The following is a 26521-nucleotide window of genomic DNA, read 5'->3' as shown; positions in this document are numbered from 1 at the left end:
AATAAAAACCATCTTACATGTTGCATAAGTGTTCCTAACCTTTGATCTCAAATTAAAAAAAAAAACATTATTTGATTCTTCGGAGCGTCTTTCGTCGGGTTTCCGGAGCATACGATATGGTTACAATTTTTGGTTTCCTCTGCAGTTCGAGAACCGCAGCGCTGTTGTGACGGAGTCGAAGAAGAAGAACCGTCTAAAGGGCGGTTTTTTTTTTTTTAAATTTTTAATTTCGAAAACGACACACGGTAGCCGGATAACGAACACATTGTAATGTGTACATATGCCGCGGTACGTACTACCACTCGTAACGGGTACATGCGTCGTGCACGTACGTATTTACACAGGATCGGCTAATAATAACATTATCGCTACAACAGCCGGCTAGAGGCGTCTGTTTTGCTTCGGTAAATGTTTTATTATTATTATTATTATTTTTCCACGCATATCGAGGCGCGGCAACTAGTACGATATGTGTTCAAGTGGATTTCCTCCGCGGGCTGTGATGTTATAACGTACGTGTAAAATAACAGACTTGCGTACGTAACGAACACGGGTCCGGAACCAGGGTGCAGTATACTGTTGTTTCAGACGCACGCGGTCGTTCGTTCGGTACAGGAAAACAGATGTTTTGATTTGATTTCCGAGTTCGATGTTTCGTAATGGTGCAGCGCGCACAAGACCAGCGTAAAAAAAAAAAAAAAAGTGCATTAGAATAGAAATACGATTATAGAAAGAAAAAAAATCCCAATTCAAGTGCGTATAATAATAATGTTTTTTTTAAACAGTCGCGTTTCCAATAATTGCAATGATCGAAACACGTGTGTTTAAATCCGAACAGATATTGTTAAAAATAGCAGTTGAATAATATATGATAGCGGTTTATTAATTTATAAAAAAAAAAAAAATAATAATTTACAGAAAAACCTTCAGAAATACTATCAACTTACCGTGTTCTTATACTATATTGTCATTTAATATATATTATATTAAATGAAAATAACAAACACGAACGCCGTGTGAAATTCAAACGATATTTGAAATATTATATAACGTAGTCAATGGGCGTTAATATTCGTTGTAGTCGTTGGTGGTATGAAAGAAAAATCGACTTGTTGTATACGATAATAATATTAATAATTTATATAATTATTAAAATTTGTGCTTAACACAAACTAATGTGCTATATGTTACTGAGACTTGATAGTAATGATTTGATTCATTTTTTTCTATAGTGAGAGCCTTAATTAAAATGAATCAACATCGGTCAAAGATCAAACTAAATCCTATCATGAAATTAGAATTTTGATTTTATAAGAAAACCAAATGAGATTAGACTTGCACTATTAACGATAGGCAATGGAAAATAAAAAATAAAATAAAAATTTGGATAGTTGAGAATAATTAGTCTTATTATAAAGTAATTTATTATTTTATTTCAACCAATTCGCAGTATTTGTTTAATAATGTAACGTATAATGTACACCGCTAGAGTGTTGGTAAGAAAAATTATAAACCCATTAGAAATTATTAGTTTTTTTTGTCCTTATATCATCAGTGGAAGTTATAGTAAAGTTATTATAATTTATCAATATCATATTATTTTCCATAACAATAATTTCAAAGATGTAAAGTATTATATAAAATAAGACTTTATTCATGTAAGGCAAAACTCGTGGACAAATTTTGTATTCACGGTCATAGTATTAAAAAATATTTTTGTGGTTTGATCGTAACCATGTCTTAAACTACTATATAATATTTGAACTTTTGCCACGCAAAACTACGATATTATAATACAGGTAAATCAGAAAACAAACAGTATTATAAATAAATGTAAGACGCATGTATCAGTATCGTGAAGTTTTTAAATATGCTGTTGGTATAAAATGTATGTTTATCATATCGTTTAAGATGTTCATATGTAAACCGTACTTATGCATGCATATCATTAAATAATAAATGTGTCCGTCGGGTTCGTCACGACTTTCTTGGCAAACCACTGCTTGCGATTTTATAAAAAAAATATTGTTTATGGAAATGTTTACTTTTATTTAATTTATGAACTCCGAGGATGTAATGTCATTGTCTTGTTATAGTTTTACCGTTTTATTGATTGTTTACAAACCGTTTTTTTATTTTGTATTGTACTATACCAAATAGTTATTATATTACACATATTATCCGCCGTCATGTTCAAAAGTAATGTTGTGAAAGGGTCTTTTATTTTCGTCGAATTTATATTACGTATCATCGAGACTATTAGCTGTGTTTTACGTTACGCCTGTAAAAATTTTATTTACGTAAACGTTATTTTTCGTCACTTAACACTCGCGTGCGTTTATTTACCTATAAAATGAAATGACCGAGCATCATGTTCCTCAAGTTGAGTGTTTTCTAACTATTGGCGAATGGATTTCTGTCATCACAAAGAAGACGCTAAATGGGAAAAACAGTGAAACTTAAATGAGCGAAATGTGATAGGGTTCTTCTAATTTTTTAATTCGAGATTATGTACATGTACAAGTCGATTTTCTGATCATAAGCCAGGCGTGTACGGTAGATGATATTTTATATAATATGTTCAATATTAAAACATTTCGTTGCTAGTGTAAACAGTCAAATAATTTAGTCTTAAAATGGTCATCCGTAGTTTACCCGCATTTAAACCCGGGGGAAGAAATTATTTTTCCAACCATTATTATCTACACCAGTGACTCTCAAACTTTTTTGTTCTCGGGGCCTTTATGTTTTAAAAAAAATGTACGGAGCCTCGTAAATCAGGAATTTCTATTTGAGACAAATCCTCAATTTTATGTTGAGAAAATCATCCAATCTAAAATTTAATAATGTGGTAATTTATTTTGTATTGATACATTTACTTCACTTACATTTGTGAATTATTATTAATTATTATTAGGCAATGAAGTCGAAAACTAAATTTTATCAGTGAGTCTGAATTGTAAATTAAATGGGCGTTTGGTGAAGAAACAACTTATTGCGCAATTCAAATAATCGTATCAGATTAGTTTTTCCTCGATAACTAAGAAATATACTCTTTGAATTCAATTAAATCAGATGTGCCTATACAGCCCTTAGACTTCTACGGAGCCCTAGTCCTAGCGGAACACAGTCTGAGATCTGCTGATCTACACAAATTTAATGCGAATTGAAACGATTGATTTGTTATACTTTTGTAAGCGCATATGGATATGTGTCAAGAATGGTTATCCATAAAACCGATAAGACGCAGGTTAGTTGCATATACTTCCGCATATATCTGTCTTCGAATTAAAATGTTTATCGTCAGGTGTTCGATTTATATGTGTTCAAATGAAAATAAAACAAAAATGAGGATATAATTTTCTAGATAATAGCCGCGAAAAACCAACTCGTACAAATGTATTTCGTTGTTGTATTTTACGATTACACGATTACAGCTGTAAGGTTAATTCAATAACGTTCAGTTTTCGTGCTTTGTCCGAGTTCAAACAATCATTATAATTATTAATGCATGCCGTGTATCATCGGCACAAGTTTGGTACCTAACGTTTTCGATGCATTGATTGGATTCTATTTAGTTACACGAAGTAATTTACAACCGTAGTTCTGGCGCCGTGCATCAAAAATCCCAACGCACTATAACGGATCGTTAATAATTATTTTCGTGACTTTTTAACAGGCTTACTACGTACATAAACAATATTCAGCTGGGTCGTGTCGAACATCAAACGGACGTTTGTTTAAAAAGGTGATAAATGATCACTGATAATATTTGTGAAAATCTATGATACCTTTTTACAACTCAGCTTAAAGCAAAAAAAAAAATAAATAAATAAAATATACTCGCAAACTTACATCTCAATAACGTGTTTGTGTTTCATGTGTTTCATCTTTAATTTTGGACGATTTAAAACAAACATTTTGTGTAACTATTTTACAACTGGCTTAATTCGAGAAAGAACTTTTATTGAAAATACTAACAAAAACAGGACGTACAATTTCATTCTAGAGGCATACTACGTGGTTAGTTTTTCACACTTTCACGCGTAAATCAATAAATTATTTTCTATAATTTTATCTAACCATTGTTTTCAAACGGCCTTCAATTATGGTCAACTTGCGATTAAACGTCGAATTTGCCTCGCAACAAAAATGTTCAAAAACCGGTTTTCTAAGACTAACCGAACTAATCGTAGTTGTAGCCAGAGACGTTTCAAATAAACAATAATACACAAGAGTATTTTTTAAATAGTAACGGGTACAACTGTATTTGTTGAAAAAAAATATACGGCGGTTAGCTGTTATAACATAATATAGTAGAAAAAAAGTAATAATAGTGCAACCACCGCGATACGGGGCTACGAGTTAGGATTTTGTTTGTTGAGCCCGGCGACCGTTGTCATTGCCGTCGCTCGTCGACCCTTTCAGGTACTCCCGATAGCCTTCGGCGCCAGTGAATATGACGTCCACCCATACGCGAACCGCCTGACCCGTCGCCGCCGAAAGGTAGAACGTCCTCTGGGCGGTCTTCACCACGAACGCACACCCCTGTCCCTTGCTAGTGTTCGTGTGGTCGACGTACACCTCCTGTATGTCCTACATAGTTTCATAAACACACACGAGACGCGTATGGACGCGATTAGTATTTCTATAAGAGTTATATGTTACAATAGCAATCCTCGCGCCGGAATGTCGAGGACGAAGGCTGGATCCAGTTTTTTCCCTTATTTACCGTTGTTCGGCACACATGCGTTTAAGTTACCTGTCATCGACGATTAACGATTTGTTGAATAATAATTGCGGATCGTGTTACCCGAGGATAATATTATTAGATGACGGAACAGTGATCAGAATCTATTGGACCACCCAAAGATCATTATTGCGCGAAACGAACTATTATTTATTTATAAAATGTTTTCTTCCCTTCCCAATTGTCCATCTAAGCATCGACATTAAATAATATAGTAAGGTGATTAAAACTACACGCAACAAGTAAATTAACAGAAAATACACTACAGCTAGTCTTACATCAGGTGTATCAAATAAAAATATTATGATTTTTTTCAAGTTTCGTATTTCTTATATGACTATTGCTACTGAACAATTTATCGTCAGTGGAAGAGGGGTAGGTGAAGGGAACCTATTACATTATTGATTTTTGAAATCTTACACGAAAACGAAGACCTTGCAAAACGCTTCGTAACTATTTTGATTAAAAACCATAAGATACATAATACATGATGGGAATAATAATATATGATGATGATGTGAAATCAAAAATAACCCGAACCATTCTGCGACCTCTCGCGAAACGCACGCATTGCAAACAACTCAAGAGAAATCTACGAGGCACATAATCAAACAAACCTGAAAACGGATCGTAGCCCTAGGACGGGTTCGGGTTTTCTTCTCAGTCAGGTTAGCGGTACTGGCGGAAGCAGTGACATCTTCGTCGGACCTGTGATGATAATAGCACAGGGTCCTCGTACGCCGGTCAAACACGAACCATCTCTTCAACCATTTACGTCCGCTACGGCGCGAACCTTTACTACCTGCACCAGAGAGCTTCTTCAAATAACCACGACATGATGAACTGTCTATCCAGAAGTGTCGACCAGAATTGCCACGGTTATCCGCTCCGTCGCCGTCGTCGTCCAGTTGATGACCCGCAGATTCAATATGCGCACGAAGATCGAACGCCATACGGTTTTCGATTGCATCATTACTGTCGTACCTGACCGGAAGATATCTGGTCAACGGTCTCTGCAGTAACAAAAAAAACTGTTGTTTACCCACATACTGTATAATGATTTATAGGAAACGTCCGATAAACGTGCAACATAAGTTTTTTGTTTGTAATACAAATGCACACAATACTGTTTTTATATATTAACGTCGTTTTTTTTTTTTTGCGTTAAACAAGTTGCACAGAAATAACGAAATTGTTTATGGAACCCTTTAATTTATCAGTTTAAATGTGATTTACGGATTTTTGTAGAAAAAACCCGCGGCTATAATAAATAATGTTAAGTCAATTCGACTTGTACTATCGTGTACAATATGTCATATTACATTTCTGTAGTACTTTTCAATAGAACGCTCATTTAACATATGAACGGTATAAAGGAAAGGCAAACAACTATACCAACCTTAGTTATGTCTGACGGAGACGATTTGTTTTTCGGACGTAGTTTTATCGTAGTCCCACCGTCGAAAACCGTGGACATTGACATTCGTGAGGTTGAATCTTCAGATATCGGTCTACTGCACTCGTCCTAAATAACGTATTATTGATGTTATAATCGTATTTTTTCGTGTAGGCATCAAATATCGACTACGTGTATCATTTTTTATATCCGAGTATTAGCTACACATTTTGAAAATGTTTACGTACCACTTGACCCAATGTAATTTTTATTCCCTCAACATATTTATATTTATGTTTATATTTTATATTTATTTATATAAATGGATGTGATTCCTAAAATATAATACGAGTATTTCATATAACCCCATCTATGAGTTTTCTGCGTACCATTAGTGGTACACGTATCACATGTTGAAAAACGCTGATATAGACAATATACATTGTAAGATGATCCGTCGCTTTGATTTGGAAAACATTTTTTAATATAATTACCTCGCTACCGATGCTGCTACAACAGGTTGTCGTCACGCTGCTGGACATCAGGCCGTTGTTGTTTGCAACCATGGAATCCCCGACCGACTGCAAAGGGTTTCCGGTTACCGTGGCAGAAGCGGGAGACCATGGGGACGCGGACGATTTGGACTGTTGGTCCCACGACGACAGCGACGACGGAGGCGGGGACGCAGGCGACTTCAATTGTTGATCCCACGGCCATTCCAATGACTTGGGCGACTGTTGCTGGTCATTAGTCGATGTTGTCGAGTTGTATAGAAATCGGTGACGGCGGTACTGGTCTTGCACATCGTGATGACCGGTATCAGTCGTGCTGCCGGCAGCGGTATCCAAATCTTGCAGTTTCTTGTGACCCTATAGTATATGGATCGCAAAATTCATGAAAACGTTCGCAGCTATACGTGTTAATCCACAGCCAAGTTGCGGTTGAAATCAATAGGGGTGGTATTTCACAACAATAAAGATGTTCTTTAGAGTCGTACGTAAACATAGTGTTCGCAAAAACGGAGATCATGCATACACCATGAGAAACACGATGTATTACTACCACGTAACACATTTGAATTGTAATAATGTGTGATCAAATCTTTTAGATTTAAAATGTATTGTAAAATAATTATAATAATCGATAGCATTAGAATAAGTTATAAATATTGAATAGGACAATATAGTGATAAAGGATTACACACACATACACACACACACACACACACACACACACACACACACACACACAATCATAAAACATGACATATAAGGAGGCCGGTCATCGGCTCTCCATACAGAGTAGCTCTTCACATCATGAGTGCGTAAATTTTGCTCATATGCGTATTTTTTATGTATTTTCATTATATGTGTTTAAGTAAAATAAAATAATTTTATAATAACAAACGACTGAAAAAAGTCTCATTATTTCAAAAACAAATCGGTTATCTCATCTTAAACTTCAGATGCCAATTAATATGTCCATGGAGAAGTCGCCATGAGGATCGGAGAGGTAATATATTAGTTTATAACATAAACTGTCTGGGGTCAATGTGCGTCAACCCACATTAATAAGATCCAAGTTCTACAATCCAAAGTCCTCTGTGTGATTTCAAATGTCCCTTAGTTTATTCGAAACGATGCGCTGTATACCAACAATTAAGAACTACATAAAGGATCTATTGGCAAGCTTATTCAGTCATCTATGCAAAGCAAGCGGTCCACAATATTTCGGGTTAAATGTCGGCCCCATCAATCGAAGACTAAAACGTGGTCGTCCTCATGACGTCCTAAATTAGATTATCTTCAATGAAAATACTCTTTGTAAATCGTTCATTGCTTGTAACACTATCTTAAATCTATAAATGTGTAGGTATCACTAATTTGTTGACCTAGTTATCTAATATATATATATTATGTTAATATCGTTTTTATAAATGGCTAAAAATTTTGTACATTATACTTAAGTTTAGATAATTTTGTCTAGAAAACTTTATAAATAAAAAAAATAAAAAAATCACTGTTGTAGTTTTATTTATTTTAATGCTATTAAAATAGCACATTAATAAATATAAATACTCAAAAAACGTTTTTACGCTTATGCATTTATATTCTCTATATTATGTCTCAACTCCCTCAACCCATTAAGTACCGAATATGTCTAAAATAGCTATTTTACCTGTTGGATGGATAATGTTGCAGTGTTTATATCGGTTCGTAGAGCTCGAATCTGGTCCTCGCCCACGCTTCGAAGCTGGTCCATCTGAGCCCGTAACCATTCGGCGCGTGCTCGTCGAGCTCGTCTAATAGCCACAGCCGCCGCTCGGTCCCTGTGCAATTCTTCCCTACGGGCCAGCCACCCAGCCTCCTCTTCCAGTAATCCAAATTCAACGTCTTCGTACAACTGTAAACACATTATTATGATTACGTAATTATTAAATGTATTAAATAATAATATTGTAAATAAAATGTGTAAAAAAAAAAATGAAAGTCTCCGTTCTCGTTGAGCACGAGGGCTTTAACAGATTACTACTTACTTTTTGTTCAGTTTCCAAAAGTTCAGTCTGTTTATCAATGGAAGTTCGTAATTCGTTCTTCAGCCCATCGTCGTCGCCGGCCGTTTCCAACCGGTTCCGCAATCTACGAACACCCCCGTAAGATATACAGTTAAACTAATGTTGATCTATACAATGCGCAAAAAAGTTCTATAAAATTGCGTCGATAACCAGTGGCGGTTTTTTAATTTTTTTTGAGAAGGGGGGTGCTTTTACACTATCTTATAATATATGAAGACAAAAAATGTTTAACCCATTATTTAAAGAAAATATAAAATACCTTAATAGGCAATAGTTGTACAAACATTCAAATATTTGGACATACGGTTGAAATCACCAGATTTATATATATATATATATGAATGTATCTATAAGCATATATCCGCATATAAAATACATCAAAACCTAAACGAGTGACCTGGGGGGGGGGGTCCAGAGTGTCTGGAACCCCTCTTTCCGTAAAACCTCCACTGTCGAAAACGATCTAAGCGGTTTGCGTTACCCCTGAAGTGCTCGCCGGTAAGTCGCTAGTTGCAACTCTGCGGCCATCCTCTGTTCCTGCTGTTTGACCGTGCACAAGTCCATTTGCTGTCGACAATCACTCACAGCGCGGTCCAGTCCGTTAACTATATTGTCCGATTGACGTGTCTCGTCGTCCGCAACGTCAAGTTCGGCGCGCAACAACGCTGTCTCGATGATCAGCTGTAAACGCATTACGCTATAATAAGTTACTACATAAATGTCTAGGGAGTTTCGGCCGTCACGAGGTTAATCCGGGTGCAATGAGTGGGCAAGATAAAATTAGTATATTTGTGTATAGAATCGCACTCACCTCTCTGTCGACTTCTTCGCGACGCAAGTGCAATTCCACTAGCCGAGACTTGTGCGCCGACAACTCGACCAGCAGCTTCCGACGTTGTTCGGCTGCCCTATCCGCATCGGAACCGGATACCGTTGCCGCGGTCGTGGTCGCACCACCATCCGTGGAATCCGCTGTATTGAACGGAGACGAACGCAGCCACGTGGTCGTTGTTTGCCACGACGGTTGGGATGGCGATTGAAAAGACGACTGCAAAGACGCGGGTGACAAGTAACCGTTTGGAGTATGAACGTTTAAGCCATTATCATCGCTTTTGTCATCACCGTTATGTTGTTTGCGATTTAGCTGATAGTCGTAGTTCTTATTACTAAATTAAAAATTTAAAAACAAGAGATAACTCCATGTGTTATGTTGTAAAACATACCACGTGTTCATCGCCACGCTACAGTTACCTGCCGTAAAACGAATCTGCGGTGATGTTTGTCGTGACAGTTGCTGGTGACGGTTGTACGAGCGTCCTTATTCTAGTTCTGGGACTGCCGCAAGTGGCCACTTTCTGTGTCGACTGCTGCTTAACCATATAATGGTCGTTTTCCAAAAACACCGAGTCAATATCGGTCCCGTTCGCGTGTATTGACAAAGGCGATAGTGTAGGAGGCGATGTGCTGGTCCACGTCATGGACGACGGTGATAATGGTGCCACGGATAGCTGCGATAGCGGTGACGTCGGTGACAGTGTCGCGGTCGGAGAAGAGGTGCCATTACTGGTTTTTTTGCAAGTGTCCCGTGGAAGTGAACCGTTTGTTTTGATCCTGAATATTAAGTAATAATGGTATAAGGGTAACCAGGATTATAATTAGCCACGAGGAATAAACCGTCCTAATCAATTAATCTATAATTTTGAGTTTCTGTGAATCGAAATTGGAATATGAACATTTTAAAATCAAGGTAAAGAAATGTCGTAAATCATTTTTTTATTTAGCACATCGGAAAAAAGTTCTTAAGAAATTAGATCAGGTTCAAATTTTATACAATTTGAACTATGTGAGTTAAAAAAATTAAGACTCACTCTCAAAAAAACCTTGTTGATTTCAAAAGCTTTCAAATGACGAATACTTACTAGAAATTGGCAAAAATCAATTCAATCAACATCTATAGAATAATATATTTTTTGTAATTATTATTTTTTTAGCAAATTGTTAGGTCGATTTTAAGAGAAATCAAAAATTATCTCCTGAAAGACAACGTTTCTGAACATTCATTTATTTAAAGCTCAAAAAGCGATTTAAGCGAAGGTTATTTCAAAATTTGAAATTAGTTTTAATTAATTGAGTATAACTCGGAGTAGATAAAATCTTAACAAAAATAAATAAATTACTTCTTAAAGGATATGCATATACCATCAAATTTAGTCCTTTTACCTGTTCTGTTGTGGTGGTGTTGTGGTGGTCGCAGATCCGGGTGACGCGCTACCCGAACTTTCTAACGACATCGTTGCCGGCTGAAGTTGCCGATTTTTGTTACGTTCCTCATAATCCACACACGCTCTCAACACCTCATCCAACTGCTGCTGTAGACTTTCTGCGTCTCTTTGCTTGATATTTTCCTTATCATCGTCCCGTTCATCCATTAAGCCACCAGATTTGTGGTTTTGTCGTTGATAGTAGTACTGATCATACGAAAAGAGACAAAAATCGATTTTTATAATAAACGTCGTTTATATTATTATATGCAAGCATATATACATAAAAGTACATGAAAATGGTGAAAATTTTATATTATTGAAAACCAGGCACTCTAGAGCAATATTTGATAAAGTTTTGCATATTCAAATCGTAGATACGCATTTTAGAATAAAAACATTATTAATTTACGGTGTAAATAATAAATTGGTAAATAAAAAAATAAGCATTAAAATCTGTTTTCATACTTAAAAAATAACGCATTAAGAAGATAGGAAACTGAAATTTTCCAATTAAATTTAAATTATTAATAATAATAAGAATACAATTAATCAGAAATTATCAATAATATTTAACTCTTATGACATAAAATATTTTAACAGTGAGGTCACAATTATACTATTAATCATACTTCAAGGATAATTTTTTTTATATCAATATTACAGCAAATCCTTGATTCATAATCGGTCGGAAATATTTTATTTTTACGAACATAGACGGTCAGTGGAAATGTGTGACGAAAAGAAGTCCAATTACACCTTATTAAGAATAAGTATATTAATTTATTGATTATTAAGCACTATAATAGCCACACCCACGTTTGAAGAATAAACTAATAGATATCCAATATTGTGTTCTAAAAAATGGTCCGTACGACGCGATGTATTCGTTAACAAGTTTGTTTTCTTTGACCGCGCGCACACAACGAAGAAATAATTGATTGAATTAAAAACCGTTTATGGTTAATTATAAGAAAATTATGACCCACGACTGTTCTTTTTATTACTGCCTAAATGTCATAATTACATGAAATTAATGCGATCCATCAAAAACAAACGCACCAAGTATGTGTAGTAAAATTATGCTTAAAAGTAAATGACATATAATGAATATCCAATTAACCGTAATTGACTTGTTAAATCTTATAATCTGCTTTTCAACGACGAATTAAAAAAGTGTATCCGCCTTTGGTCACATAGTATAACGTCTGGGTCGCATAACAAAATTCCGTTGTTTTTGATTTTTTTATGCTTTGAGAATAATGTACTGTAACTCAATTATAAAAAAAAAAAAATGTAAATAAATGCTATACTTGCTTTGAGAAATGCTGTCTTCTGGAACAGTACACCGTGAATGATGATTCATATCAAAATTAATTAATTAATTAATTAATTAATTCATATCAAAACGCTCATATCGTAATATCATAGATATGCTTATCTGTTATTCCCAGTTTATGTGTAGTCCATATCACATACGTTTACACAGCAAAATATGGTCATGATTTAACGTGATGCGAATTGAAAAACATATATGCATTTTACGCGCTCTCAATATAATACACTGGCTATATTTTCGTCGGCATAAAAAGATAATATTCCGATAAAAAATGATAAACAAATGGACGATATCGAGATTATACGATACCGTGGTGCATGTGCAACCGACATATTAAGAATAAAAACAACGCGATTTCGCGTATAGCACACGCGCGGTAAGAATACATTTTACGAACCGAATGTAAATTGAAAATAATCCTGCACGGTCGGAAAAATCTAATCGGCGATCTTACTTTCGAATTGTTCGCGTAGTGATCGTGGTGATCTTGATCGGCGCCCGCGTGTACCACGTTCTGCACGTTAGCCAACGGTGCGGCGGCGGCGGCGGCGGCGGTCACCGGTGATTTGGACGAGTGGTGATGTTGATGGTGGTGATTGTGCAGCGGGAACCCGACGATCGGATTGCGGTCGTAGTACGGACTGGGCAAGGACAACGGTGACGGTGGCGGAGGCGAAGTGGCCGCGGCCGTTGCGGTCGGCGAGATGCCGCCGTCGCCGTCGACGAAACCAATGTCGTTCGGCGTAGCGGCGTCGGTCGGTTTGCCGGGCCAACCGTTCTCGGGTTCCGCCGCCGAACCGTTCGGTCGGTCGTGTTGATGGTAGTGGACGTGATGGTTACGGTAGCGGCCCGCGGTGGTGTCGGCTGATGGCGACCACGCGGTACCGCCGCCCGGCGACCACGCGGCACCGACGTTCGGCGACCACGCGGTACCGGCACTGACGCCGGCCGACGACGACGTCTCCGCGGTCGCCCGCGCCGCCGCCGGTTGATCCAACAGCACTTCGAAGCCGGTTCGGTTGTCCTGGCGCCTGTGCGGCTGCTGCTGCTGCTGCTGCTGGTGTTGCTGCTGCAGCTGCAGATGCATCTGTTGCTTTCTCAAGTTCATCGCCGAGGCGCGGCGGCGGTCGCCACTTGACGAAACTGCTTCTCGTCTGAAACGCACAACGATTGTTTTATTTTATCACCCATAAGCACTTGGACGCGATATCGGTTCGCCCGAGACGTATTTGCAATACGTGCGTTTTCGAGTTTACATAATGTGTATATCGTGACGGCGGTGCGTCGAGTGAGCGCGAATCACAAGTGTCGAACGTAGCGCGAACTGTTTTTTTTTTTAACCGTGTTTGTGCATATATATTAATTTTTTTTTTTAAATATTTTACGGCCTCGAGGCACGATTTCGTCTTTTCGTGACGTACTCCGAAGTTTCATAAACCATCCCAATGCGCCTATTAACGATGCACCTTTCCGACAACAATTTAGGCGGGTGGGAGATAAACACAGAACGTGCAAACCTTTACGCCCAACCGAAGCGGAAAAAAAAGAGAGTTATAACGTTTTCAAACGGTTATAAAATCTGACGTTTATTTCGTGTTCGAATGTTGTAGTCGAACGCGTGCGATTATGATGAGTGCGTATTATTATTCAAAATGCCGTCAAATCGTTCATAGGTTACCCATTACAAGCGAGTGTTGTACAGCTTGAAATTATTGCCCCGTAAAACTATTAGCATTTTTATTTTATTTTAAATCAACCTTATTGTTCTCGAGGATAACATACATCTAAGTAGGTAAACTATGCAACGACTGTACATATTTAATCGCACGATGATAAAGAAACGCGTACAACGACAGATTACAACATAATACACGCGCACGCTTGTGTGTTTGTATACGTATCTACGATTAACATGTAACTACACGGAAAAATATGGAACTCGAGTACCATTGACATTAATAATAACCGTCGGTTTTAATTACGACGACAGCTATGGGCCCGCCGATAATGAATTCACCGACAACGACACGCTACCACGCCCGTTTTCGCGCCACAGATAAAATAATAATATACTATATCATCGACAGTGGCGGCAACGGGTATACACGTCTGACAACTCTCCTATAAATGTGCGAACGCTTTTTATCATCTCTCTCTCCATTTCCCTCGTTTCAACACAAGAGTATATATAACGATAAATATGTTTAGTTTCTATGTACGTACAGGCTTGGCATGACTGAAAGTCGTCGGTCGCCAAGAGTGCCATATGACGTCCTCAACGCGACTATTATAATATTATGCGCAGAACTCGTCGTATGTCCTTATAGCGGCCAAGAAGCCGAACGCATCGCACGTGAATCGCGCGCGCGCGCACACACACACACACACACACACACACACACACACACACACACACACGAACCGAGACAAATCGACAGTAAAGAACTTCGATTCAGTAAATTTGAAATTTTTTTTTTCTTTATGTCATTTTATTTCAACAGAGTACCACGGAGGAATATTAAAATCATCAAAGGAAAGCTTTGAGGAAGAGAAAAAACTTTCTAGAGATTGATTTACTCACATGAATGTAAGAACACACATACACCGTGAGCGTAGTTTTAGACGTGAATCCCTTCCAACGATCACCTATCTAGTAAACGCACTCATCGGTCATCATGGTCTTCACGGACCAAAATACGCGCATTGGACGGTGTGTAAAACGATAACACAGTTATTATTACATGTATATGTTATGCAGTTTAAAAGCGAAATGACGTCGATTTTGTAAATGAGGCGGTAATTAGTGTTATGACTTCCATATGAACTACTAATGCATAAAACATTTCACGTCGTCCCACGGTAAATTATTATGAACGGCGGCTTGGAATTGGTAAATTAATTATTACGACCCAGCGTTGGTGGCCTTCTCAGCTTCTCCGTCTTGCACAGCGCTCGTGATTAATCGAAGAACTGCCGCGGCCTCGTATACCCGGTAGCCGGACCGGCAATACCTAATTCCGAACGAAAACAATTTGATCTCGGATGACAACCGTATACATGGTAATAGTTGGCCCCGAGAAACTGCACTGGAATCGGAATGAGCCCACATCCGAGGTCTAATAAGTCAATCAGGTGTAGGTATAATAATTACAATGTATTATTCATATTATATAACCGTTCGGCCCCGGTGTACATAAATATAATACGTGTACATTTATAATCGGATGTAATGTACTTCGGTTAGTAAAGCGTAGCCGAGATGGTAAAAAACGAGATAGGAGCGGGCAGTAAAAATCTAAAATTAAATTAACATCCATGCCATCGTTAGGTATACCTATTTTATTAAATGAAGCTACAAAACAAATACTACTAGTATAATGTTATCTGAGTATTTATGTAACGTACGGAAGTTATATTTTTATATGGATTATCTTTTTTTAGATACATATTCCAGTAACCAATATTAAAATAAGATAAAATTTATTCATACGAATTTTTCAAACGAAGTATTGTCAAGTATATATTAATAACCGTTCAATTTGATAAATAAAATCTAAATAATTTAATAAATTCCAAGTACAAAAATGTTTTTAGAGAGATTCTGTCTTGAAATATTTAACGAAGTGTATTCTCATTTTTACAAACATTGGAAGACAATAGATTGCTTTTAAGAAAAAAAATATCTCATCTTAAAACGCAAGGCGACAAGTGTCAATGCGACCACCGAACGATCGAATAATTGGCGCGTGTCTAACGGTAATACACCCATGTAGGAATTTACATACGTTTCGTTATTATTTCAATACAGAAAAATACTTTTACATATAAATCGTTTTTTTATACGAATCCATTATGTATTTACATTTGTGGTTTTTTTTTAATTTTTTTTTCCAACATAAGCTATTACCACTTATAGGGAACGTAGTAATGTTACGGACTAAGATATTTTATATTGAATTTGAGTGTGTGTATTTGTGTATTATAAACACATATATTAACCACACTTCGTTAGAAATCGAACACAGAAAGGACAATCTTAAAAGAAAAAAAGCTATGAACGTTCAATAATAATACATATGTCGAACTGTTATGAGCCGTTTTGGTCACGTAATAAGTCTTTAAAATGCAGCACACAAAACTTGTCAGCCTCGCTGTACGGATAAAATTTAAAATTTAAAAAATTGTAGATCCTTGATCGGTATACACTTATAAAATGGAATCAGATCGTCGGACGAGTCCGTGTAATCATAGTTCACACGAGTTGCATCTCTACATCAGCCGTGGGACTTGAACTTTTTTTAAGTATTATATTCGTGAAGGAGTATCTATAATTTACAATTATTTTATGAATAGTCATTAAATGTGAAGTATTAATCTCAAATCACTAAATCATTGAAACGTCAATATAGCATACATGTTATATCATATAACATGTATGCTATATATTACAATATTATCTAAGTATCTCCTGCCTTCATCATATAGGATGCGGCGTCACTTAAAAACAATAATACATCGTTACGACGTATGCCACCAGGCCAAAGTAAACCAAGAGAATCTTCAAATAGTGTACACATAGTACTATGGTTAGCCTTTTCTAATTGCTCGACATTTAATAAAAAAATTTCATCTGGCCGATCTGTGAGTAGTGTTCCGATTATAACGGAGGCAATGTAACGACCGTCGTTTCATCCATTGAAACCCATCTTTTTTTCTCTGCCACTTTATTTCTTATTTCTCCAATAGTTTCCAGGTAAAAACTGTCGACATATGATTTTCGTAACGTTGATTGATCTGGTATAACTTCCGATGTATATTTTTTCAAAAATTTTTTAAAATGTGGATTTCTCAGTTTATTGAAAGGAATATTAGCACTCAACATGGCTCTACGTAAATCAGATTTGAATGACGATTTTGTTGAATTTTGTAAGAAAAACTGTTGAGATTTATCCTTTTTTTCTTCAACGCGTTTAACATCTTTACGATGTTTTTCGGTTGCGATATGCTGAGTTACAGAAAAACGTTTTCACTTGAAACTTTTATATTACATACAAAATTTGGTTATCTGTTGAAAATATTCCCGTTCCAAATTCTGCAAAGTAGCTTTGTAAACGACTGGATGTTGTCTTTTTTTCTTATGGTTTTTGAAATTTAAATGTAACAAATAATATAAAAATTATAATTAAACTAATAGAAAATTTACGAACTCCGACGAACAACGTATTACTACTCGCGAGACGCCGACAACACTATCGGTTTGTCCACAATAATATTAAATAGATTAGAGATGTTGTTTAACTTTTAACCACAGATATAGACAATAAACTATTGTATATATCAGATGTATACAGATTCTGTGCTTTTGACATTTTACGCGCGATGCCACCAATCCAGACCTATTTTATCACATGTTACTGCTATTATTACCACCGAAATAAAATTACAATGGTAAAATCGTATCGGCCAAATTCAAGAAATTTTATAAATGAGAAAAATGTATTATTAAATTGAGAAAGTAATAACACGAAAAACTCGCGAAATCATGCATTTATAACGTATGCCCTTACCGGTTAAATATGCAAAATTACAGAACAAGATTTCATATTTAATTTATAAATAACGCTAAACAAATTTTGATCAAATCCATTTTCATATACGATATAGCAAAAAAAGAACATGAAAATCACAAACCTGGTTATATCCAATATATGTATATCTTATATACTCGTAAGTACACATTTTTACAACACCAAACCGCATTTCACACGTTTCTTATTTTGCAACCAAATAACTTGAATTAAGTAAACTTATGGTAAAAACAATACTAAGAAGACATTACACAATTTGACCTACTTATACAGGTTTTTTAAAAATTAAAATTATTAAAGAAATTATATATAAGTGCTGATTTATATTAGCTTTAATTGATATTTAAAAATCTATATTTATTTATATTTATAATTAATTTATATTTTTTAATATTACAGTTTGTACACGATGGAAGGAGAAAACTAATATTTCGATGTCATCCTTTAATTCCAAACCAATTGATCAATTACACGTTGTATAAATTTGCTTCAGTGCACTCAACACTTTTTGGCTTACATACACGAATAAATACAATATAATGACATACAGGCAGCAGCCGTCATCGTACAGAATCAATACATTTTTATCTATCAAAATTTGTCAAGGAAGGGATTTTTATAGTCATATAAGCAAACGATAGCCCAATCTTACAACCGATATAGGATTATTATAATGTCGATTTGACGACGAGGCGTTCAATAGATATTTATAAATTTTCCTTTCCAAGGAATGTAACTGTAATCACGTATTAGTATTTTCCACCGCTTACACACGCTTACAAGATGATGGCAATCATATGTATAATATATTTCGCATACCTTCAGTGTAGTTTTTTAATCCCGAATATTCCGTAAATTGATTGATAAGAAAATTATAGTTTTTATCACATTTTTCGCGTCCAACCGTTGGCTATATTTTCGTTAATTGTCTATTGTTCTGAGATGTATGTACAGACAGATTTATTTTTTACGAATTGAAATAATTTTCAAACTATCTTAAAAACGTAGGTACACAAGAAAATATCAGTGGTATTAATCAAATAACATTATAGATCATATTGTTGGCATAAATAATAAGTAAAATGTAATATAGTAAAATATTAAAAACTGCAAATTTGGATCAACGAAAATATAATAAGTATATTAAATGTATACTATGTCACTAATATATAATACATTAGGCAAATATTTATACTCAAATAATAAAGAAGATGAATGAGGGTATGACGGCCTGTTAAAACATCGTTTAAACCGTGAACCTATCAAGTTGCATACGTAGATGTGGTGTACAAAACATCGATAAACTATAATATAATTTTATAATCACAAGGGTTGAGTTTTTCGGTATTAAAAATCTTAAAGCATGATGTAGCATGGTTTTAAAAAGTCAGAAAAAAAATCTGTTAAACGTGTTATGAAAATCAAACAAATTTATTATGCTCAGAAATATTTCCTTTCTTTTTAATGTTATATGTTACTAAACAAGGTACACATTTATATGTTGCATACATTCATTATTGATTCCACTAATGATTTATACATTTCAAACTTGCATCAAGTTCCAAAAAAAAAAAATTTTAATAAATGTTAGAAATAATTCGAGAATCAAGAATCGCAACAATATATCTTAGCTAATAAATGTATGCGAGTGCTCAAACGTTGCGATTTTTCCGGGCAATACAAAAATTTGTAAGTTGCGATGATCGCACATTCCAAAAACGCGTCGTACCCACTTTGTATCCGAACAGCTCTTTTTTAGATCCCAAAACATCGTACGCAATGTAAAACGCGTTTGTGAACCGTCGAGAAATGAAACGTAGCGAAAATGATTACAGATTCGAGCAGCGTGATTACGATAAATTCGTGTAAACACGCGCGTGCATTAGTAACGTGTACGACATGGTGTATTTTTATTTGGTACATGTTTTCGTGGCCCCGCGTCGAACACACCGAGTCCAAAAATTGACTTCGGGCACACTCGGGCAGGGACGGGACGGTACACAGCAGAGACCGATAGTAATTACCGTCGGGTATCACGTACTCTCCCGGGTCGCCGGGCATGTTTATTATTGATGTTCGTTTTGGGGACGAGCGTTAACAACCGCCGGAACGTGTTGTTCGGCAAGCAACGTCGCTACCGACCGGAAACCTAACCTCGTCCGCTCCTCTACCGTCCCGTCGGTTTTACGCGCCAAAACACTTAGCTGGCCGCGTGTGTCGTTTTTACCGGAATGACGATAATCACACGACGAATCATCGGCAACCGGTCAGCCGTCGCTTTCCGTTGTTGTCTCCCACGTGCGTCGCGAACAAATAACGTCGTGGGAACCGTTGCGCACGCAACAAGCCGTGGCAACGACCGCCGCCGGCGACATTCAACGGGTATTGCGGGACAGGATCGACTTGTGCAAGAGTCAGCGCGAAAAAACCGCCACGTCCATCATCCCCGCGTACCAGCGTGCGACGCGAAACAAAACGATCGATTGTTTTAGGAGTAGAAAAAAATAAAAAATAAGTCAGCTCGATTGCGGCGAATAAAATAATAAATCATAAATCGTTGTAATTGTTATTTTATTGTTGTTTCGGTCGATTCCGCGGCGTGTACACGACAACTGGATGCCGCGATGTATATTATTAATGCTACACGAGACCACGATAAAAATTTGTAATAATAATAAACAATAATGTGGCGCGTTGTGGGAAGAAGAACGTGACGTCCGAGAAATGATTTTGTTTACGAACCCGTCTCCGGTGCACACGCGAGTGTTGTCGCGAACGACCGAGGTTTTGAGTTTCGTTTTTTTGTGTGTTTTCGTAGCGTTTCCACGTTTTACAACGAGAAAAAAAAACGTGCACGGAAATAACAATAAAAACAATCGTGATTACCGATGCGTAACAGGGACGGCGTTCACGATATTATTATTATTATTATTATTATTACTATTATATGACATAATAATATATAATGTATTACAAATTATGCATTTGTGTGTAGCCGCGCGCGCACTGAAATAACACGGCCCGTCATCACCGTCACTATACGACCTAAATAAACCACACGTTAAAAATACTCAAGTTCTTTTTCGTTTTGATTTTTCATCCAGGGACAGTAATAACTAACGTGTGATACACGTTGTCTTTAACTCCCGCGTTATAATATTACCACACGCGACGATCGCATCGAGGCGCAGTCACGCGGCCGTACGATCGGTTACCGCGGGACAAGACAGCGAGAGTCTTTTGGGCAGAGAACCGAAAAAAGGTAGAAAAAATTGGCTAATTGCAGTCTATCCAGAGTGGTTGAGCCGTAAGGTATAGATGACTAGCGTTTCACGTCTTTTTAATTCGATTGCGTGTGTTCAGGATTTTTGAACAATCACGCGACCGGTCGGATACAGTAGGTAGGTATGTGTTTAGCGCACCGCATGATTATTAGCAAAGGTACACAGTTTAAAAGAGTTTTACATCGTTTAGCGATCTAGAAACATTTGAAACATAATCCAACACCAGAGTTATTTGTATTTGTACAACATTTTTTATTTTTATTTTTTTCAAACGACCGTTTGTGTTTTCTAACTTGTCGTTCTGGTCTGTCACCGCCAGCGGTAACCGCTTTCGTAAACTATTTTCGTCGAGCAGATGAGGGTTGATTTACAACAAGCGGACGTTTATACCGTTTTATTTTCATATTGTTCCGGGCAAACACGGACTAAAATTATTATTGGCGGCAGGGGGAAGGCGATCGGGACCGCGGTCGAAAAATCCCTTTAAAAATATCTCCGACACTATTTGTGACTCGCGGGACACACGGAGTCGCGGATGAACAACAGTCGTTCGTAGTCGTCCCGGGCTATTCTAGCCGCTACATTGAGCCCTGGCACGACTGAAGACGACTACGCACGAAACCGATCAAACGAACAAAAATAACTACGTACGTGTGCGTCCGGCGGTGGGCGAAGAACAGTCGAACGGACTACCGTGGCCGTTAGCTACGTGGGGCAGCCGCTCCGGACCGGATGTGATCTGCTACGGATTGGACGCGCGACGCCGCGTGACTGGCCCGGCCGGACGGTGGACGGTGCACGTGGCACGGCCGAGTGTCTTGACTGGGCGGAGGGCCGGACAAAAAAAAATGTATTCGGAACCGAAGTAAATCGAACCGCACGTACAGGCACCACACTGACGAGGGCGGACGGGCACCGGGACGACCTGAACGCACCGATGTCGGTCGCGCACTGCCGCGGTGCGGTGCTACAACAAAACACGCCGCCGCCGACAAATATGCGTGTGAAACGCCTCTCGGAACGCACGCGGACGCGGCACGCGCGTGCGCGTACCGGCGGCAATAATATTTTCGTATCGTCGCCGCAGCTGCTGCCGGTGCCACGCGGCGGCGGCGGCGGCCGACGGTTGCGACGACGCTGGCGCGCTCCTCCGCGCGGTTACGGAAATATAATGGTAATAACGCGCGCGCGTCGCCGGCCGGTGTCTGCGCGGTGGTGATGATGCCGCTGCAGCGTATCCGTCGTCGTCCCGCGGCGTACCCATGCAGCAGCTGCCGCGACGTTGCAGCCGGTGTGGTACGGCGCAGGTGACGGGCGCGGACGGGAGAGGAACGGTCGTCCGTCGCGGTCGTACGGCACCGAGAGAGGAGCGCAGCACGTCGCGCGCATTAAAATCATAACAATACGCCTATAGTGTTTCTTTGTCCCGCGTGCTGCGCACGCGCACGGTGTACGATCAAACGGTGCCCTACGAACACCACCGCACCGTTTTTAAATCGTCTCCTCTCACTCTCCGACCGAAGCTACACACGTCCGATTATGTCGACACGTCTGTGTCGCGTCGTTTTGGCATTCTGATGCTGTTTGCACGATGTTCCCCGTGGAAACACGGACTGTTCCGAGTTCTCGTGCCGTTTTTCCGTCCGCTAATCACGTTACTCGAGTTGCCAAAACCGGATTAAGGGGGGGGGGGCTCTAGCTGGGACGGTAGCCCCGGGGCCCGAACAATTTTAAGCCGACGCACATTTTTTATCGTACTGAAATTAGTAGTGTTATAGATGTAAATTTTATAATTTTGTAATGCAATTGACGATTTGTGAAATAGTTAAAAAAAAATGTATCGTTCTGCGAGCGGCTTTGTAAAACATGTTTTGTAAAAAGGGCCCAGGTAACATTTCAGCCCCGGGGCGGCCCAATATGTGCTTAATCCGGCCTCGAACACAACGTATAAAAACGTGTTCCGAATCACAGAAGTAAATATTAATCATGCCGGTACCACCCCGTAGAACATTATGAAAACGCACGTCGCTCCGTTCGTATCAATTAGGGTCTTCAATTCGTTTAATATGTAACGGCATAATGCGCGTTAACTCGTCGTTTATATTGAATAATATGCAAGTCATGATTTTTTGTTACGATTTCGATTTACTTTTCACCAACGTTTGTTATTATACTATCTAATTTTTCTAATTGGTCTTTTTAAAACTTCAATAAATAAATTATCCTTATTACGGAGCGTGGACGTAATACATTTTCCAGCTAACAGCCCTATACTTGGCGTTATCACTTGATTTCGCAAGAAAGTTTGTAGTACGTTCTGAAAACGCGTTGTCTACGGAACACGGTTTGTAATCATTGGTAGATTTGCATTTTGTTGTACAATTCAATTTAATAACGTTTTTATGTATATCATCTTCGTGTACATTTAAAATAACCGCGTTTATCTTAAAGTTCTTATTAGTGTCTTGTTTATGTCCAATGTGTGAATATATGTGAAAAAAGGATTTTGAACAGTTTTAATAGTTTTGGCTTAACCAGCGTATATATTGCTCGTCATTCTAGTATGGTCAGTTTTTTTAATATTTAATATTCTATATAATATTGGGTAGGTAGATATTTTAAACATGAATACGTGACGTTTCAATACATTTTTCATTTCATTTTTTTTTTGCGATAATAGGGACCACACTAGTGTAAGGTTGAACCAAAATTCGTATTATTCAGTACCTCTTTAGAGATCATATATTGAACAAAAAAAATATTACTTTGTTCGAGTTCGAAATAGTTATTTAAATTGGTTTTTTTTTTTTAGTTAAAAATCTTCAGTAAAAAAAAAACTTGTCGATTATCGTTCAAACAAGAGTGTGATTATTATACGTTCTTATTCTTATTGGTAAAATAAGTAGTATTCTGTACAGAAGGTTAGCAATGGATCGCGGACCACCTGTATTTCGGAAAAGTTCCCGGTGGCCCGATTGTCATATTTTGTGATTTTTAAAGTTTTAAACTAACTTTTTTTACATACTTAATAAATATAGTCATAAATTAACTATTATTACTATATTATATTAAATGGGCTTGTCACTCAGTTATTTCTCGGGCTGATTTCTTAAGCCAATCTGCCGCTGTATAAGGCTAACCATATGTTGTAAATTATTATACATATCAATAGGGTTGCCAGATTTTGAAATCCCTAAACCTGGATATCAAACGGAATAACTTTTTTTTATCTTTTTTTGTGTATCGTATTTGTGAAAACAAAAATAAGTATATCATTTTGTAATTTAAATATTTATTAACTAAAATAAAAATACATTATTCTTGTATACAACCATGTCAATTAGAAAACCAAACTATAATGATATATTATATAATATTATTCTATGTTTTGTTTTTTAATAATATAATGTTAAATTTAATTTTCTCTCACTTTTTATTATCTGGGACAAACTAAATAATCGGCCGGGTACATATCAAACAACTGTAAAAAATAAATGTTAGTTATTTTTTCATGTGCGTTTAATTAGTTTGGATTAAGGAAAATGTGATTGTGTACTTATTTTTCTACATTTATAAATATAATGATTATAATCCATTTTGCTTTTAATAAACATTTTTATTTTTATTTTAAAATATTTTTAAATATAGGTACTTAATATAAACCCATTCATAATATAGTTAATAAGTTCACTCTCAATACTCATTATTTTTTATAAGGCATATCATTTAAGTTCAAGCAAGTAAAATTAATTTATACTACGAATATTCGAGTTATTTTTAAGATGCTAATTAATATGTTTATTGTTACGTTAATATGAATCATTTTTATAGAACGATTATTCATCAATATTTTACAGAACTAAAACCAATATTACATATACCTAATATAATATGAGTATATAGGAATATGTAATTTACACAATGTTTAAATAGAGTTGCATTCATTATATTTGGTACGAAGCAAATAAAAATTAACACTATTAGTCTCAGTATCATTCCAATTGTTTCTTCTTTAAACCTTGGTATAAAAATGTAAATTATAATTCAACTGTTTAAAAGTCATTAGAACCTATAATTAAAATGGAAATCTTGAATACCCTGATAATAGAGATCACAGCCAACATTAAAATTGAAAAACTCGATTCCAAGGTAAATATATATGAGCAGTAATATAATATAATGAAAGAATGCAAATCTGTATCGGTGATATAGAACACAAATTGTCCATAATGTTATAATACGATCGCACACTGTATAGACCTAATGTGAGTATTGGCGTACTATGACGTGCCTAAGACCATGTGAAATATAGTTATATAATTATAATTGTATAGGTATTCTTTCTTTTTGACAGATTTTATTTCCAGAATTAGCACATTATACAAAAATGTGTTAAATAAAATATTTTGGAAAACTGTGACCAATGATCGTTGATACATAAAACTGTTTTTTTCTTAGTCCAACTCACTACAAGATCACGTAACAATGATGCTATTACGAAACAAAAACATGACCGACGAGACGAATAACGATATTCGTAGATAGATAAGTATACTAATATACATATTGAACAATAACAAGTACAACATTACTGTTGTTTTTTTTTCCCTAAGTGCATTGTTAGCTTAGCCTATTTATCGTATTTCAGACAACAAACATAAATACAAATAAGAAATGTAATTGCTTTATGAAAGTTTCCTTTATTATCACAAATCAGTAGCTAAAGAAACACGCAGAATTTACTTTTATATAATATTATTAACGAATTATACGAATTAAATGCGTATCAATTGTTGTCATTGATAAGACACAAGAGTTGTAGTATAAACTTAAAACCAAAACAACATTTCAAATTTTAATCAAAAAATTTTTAAAAACCTATGAACCCTGTCTGCAAGATAAAAAATGTGTTGAACCGCTGAATATTTTATAATACACATAAAAAATAATTGAAAATATAAAGTGATATTTTACTCGATTGCTCTTTCTATCTTTTAAATATAAATGTTCATTCTGTTTTAATTATATTGCTAGTTAGATGGATTCTCAGTATTATTTGCATTATGTTATTTAATTGTTTTTTTTTTTAATATTCCAAACGCCATTTCCTCTAAAACCATTCATATAATCAAATGAATATATTACATCATATATTCTTTACTTCTTATTTTATACTTTATATCTACCTCATGTAATGAGTAGATAAAACTTTTGAAAAAAAAAATATAATATTACCTATCTATAATAAATGGAATGTTAAGATGTATAAGAATAAAACATAAATGGAAAAATCTTAAATTTGTAATAGTTGGAATTAAAATACTGATC

General features: G+C 36.4%; 1 protein-coding gene across 1 annotated transcript; it reads right to left on the bottom strand.

Moving 5' to 3' along the window:
- Positions 1–3945: 3945 nt before the first annotated feature.
- On the bottom strand, positions 3946–22197 carry LOC112691282. Its single transcript, XM_025565442.1, has 12 exons — positions 21845–22197; positions 12776–13475; positions 10942–11189; positions 9973–10332; positions 9533–9887; positions 9203–9402; positions 8683–8785; positions 8325–8549; positions 6641–7015; positions 6150–6275; positions 5368–5763; positions 3946–4596 (listed from the first exon to the last, which is right to left on the bottom strand). The coding sequence occupies exons 2-12, from the start codon at positions 13427–13429 to the stop codon at positions 4366–4368; spliced, it is 3273 nt and encodes a 1090-aa protein (XP_025421227.1). The 5' UTR covers positions 13430–13475; positions 21845–22197; the 3' UTR covers positions 3946–4365.
- Between the last annotated feature and the right edge of the window lie 4324 nt (positions 22198–26521).

This window comes from Sipha flava, unplaced genomic scaffold (assembly GCF_003268045.1).
Source record: "Sipha flava isolate LNK unplaced genomic scaffold, YSA_version1 591_pilon_pilon, whole genome shotgun sequence".
Taxonomy (NCBI): Eukaryota; Metazoa; Arthropoda; class Insecta; order Hemiptera; family Aphididae; genus Sipha; species Sipha flava.
This window is presented reverse-complemented; position numbering and strand designations above follow the sequence as displayed.

What these genes read in the sequence shown, in the direction of transcription:
- LOC112691282 (XM_025565442.1), bottom strand. Translation starts at nt 13,429, where the DNA reads ATGAACTTGAGAAAGCAACAGATGCATCTGCAGCTGCAGCAGCAACAC. An exon ending in TTTTGGAAACTGAACAAAAA is followed by an intron (nt 8,550 to 8,682) that starts GTAAGTAGTAAT and finishes ATGTGTTTACAG; the next exon opens with TTGTACGAAGACGTTGAATT. An exon ending in CTCCGTCAGACATAACTAAG is followed by an intron (nt 5,764 to 6,149) that starts GTTGGTATAGTT and finishes TTGTTACTGCAG; the next exon opens with AGACCGTTGACCAGATATCT.